The sequence below is a fragment of the Manacus vitellinus genome, unplaced genomic scaffold (assembly GCF_001715985.3).
Source record: "Manacus vitellinus isolate BGI_N305 unplaced genomic scaffold, ASM171598v3 scaffold_40_pilon, whole genome shotgun sequence".
NCBI lineage: Eukaryota > Metazoa > Chordata > Aves > Passeriformes > Pipridae > Manacus > Manacus vitellinus.
Genome location: NW_021940541.1, coordinates 822,628 through 823,624, shown reverse-complemented (window position 1 = coordinate 823,624; position 997 = coordinate 822,628). Strand labels below are relative to the sequence as shown.

General features: G+C 47.3%; 1 protein-coding gene across 1 annotated transcript in view; it reads right to left on the bottom strand.

Moving 5' to 3' along the window:
* TCERG1L (transcription elongation regulator 1 like) overlaps positions 1 to 91 on the bottom strand; it is a 60,523-nt gene extending 60,432 nt beyond the window's left edge. The window contains exon 1 of the mRNA XM_018078418.2: positions 11 to 91. Coding sequence (XP_017933907.2) covers positions 11 to 91 — 81 coding nt within the window. The remainder of the gene's footprint in view (positions 1 to 10) is intronic.
* Positions 92 to 997: the final 906 nt, after the last annotated feature.

Sequence of the window (997 nt, the reverse complement as noted above, 5' to 3'; positions counted from 1 at the left end):
GTCGCTCTACCTTTCTCAGCCCGCGAATGTGCCACGGCAGCCGCAGCAGCAGGAGGAGGCTCAGATATCCCACAGCTGCCCCCTCAAACATGACCCTTCTGTCTGCAGTGGAAATAACCTGAATTTAAACTAAAAGAGGGGAGAACTGTCTTAGATATTGGGAAGGAATTCTTCCATGTGAGGCTGGGGAGGCCCTGGCACAGGTTGACCAGAGAAGCTGTGGCTGCCCCATCCTTCGAAGTGTCCAAGGCCAGGTTGGATGGGGCTTGGAGAACCTGGTCTAATGGAGGGTGTCCCTGCCTATGGCAGGGGGTGGAACTGGATGATCTTTAAGATCCCTTCTAACCAAACCAGCATAGAATTCTAAGGATTTTCCGGCATACAGAAGCCTGGTACCACTGCTACCACCAGAGAGCAGATCCCTTCTCCAACCCAGCTCGGGTGATCCTGGGCTAAGCCACCCCAGCAGGACAAGCAAGGTGTTCTTTACAACCTGTGGGCTTGCTTCTCCTGCCTTCTCCTCCACGCTGGGAAATAAAGCAGCTGAACAAACCCCTGCGAGCTGTTGACAGCATCCCAGCTTCCAGGCACTCCTGCAAAAATTAAAGGAATGAATACCAGTGAAATGAGCCTGAGATCACACCAAGTGTTTCAGCTTCACAGTTTAAAATCATTGCAGAGGAACTGGATCTCCTATGGCAGAGAACAACCTGAGTAAAGGTAATACTCAAAAAGGTTTGAAACCAAATTCGACGATCTGTGGCTGAACACTGAATCAGGAAAATACATTGCTCATAATTACCTTCAGAGAGACAATGAAATACTGATCTGAGTAAGGTACAAAGTGACAGGAGTCAGATGGACAGAGGATCACTGCTGAATATTTTAGTGTGTTTGTAAAACTCAACCACATTCTGGGAATAGTAACCGAGCAAGAGAAACAGAAATGCAATGACAATATCAACAACAAAAACCAAAAAACAAAAATGTTTGTTTC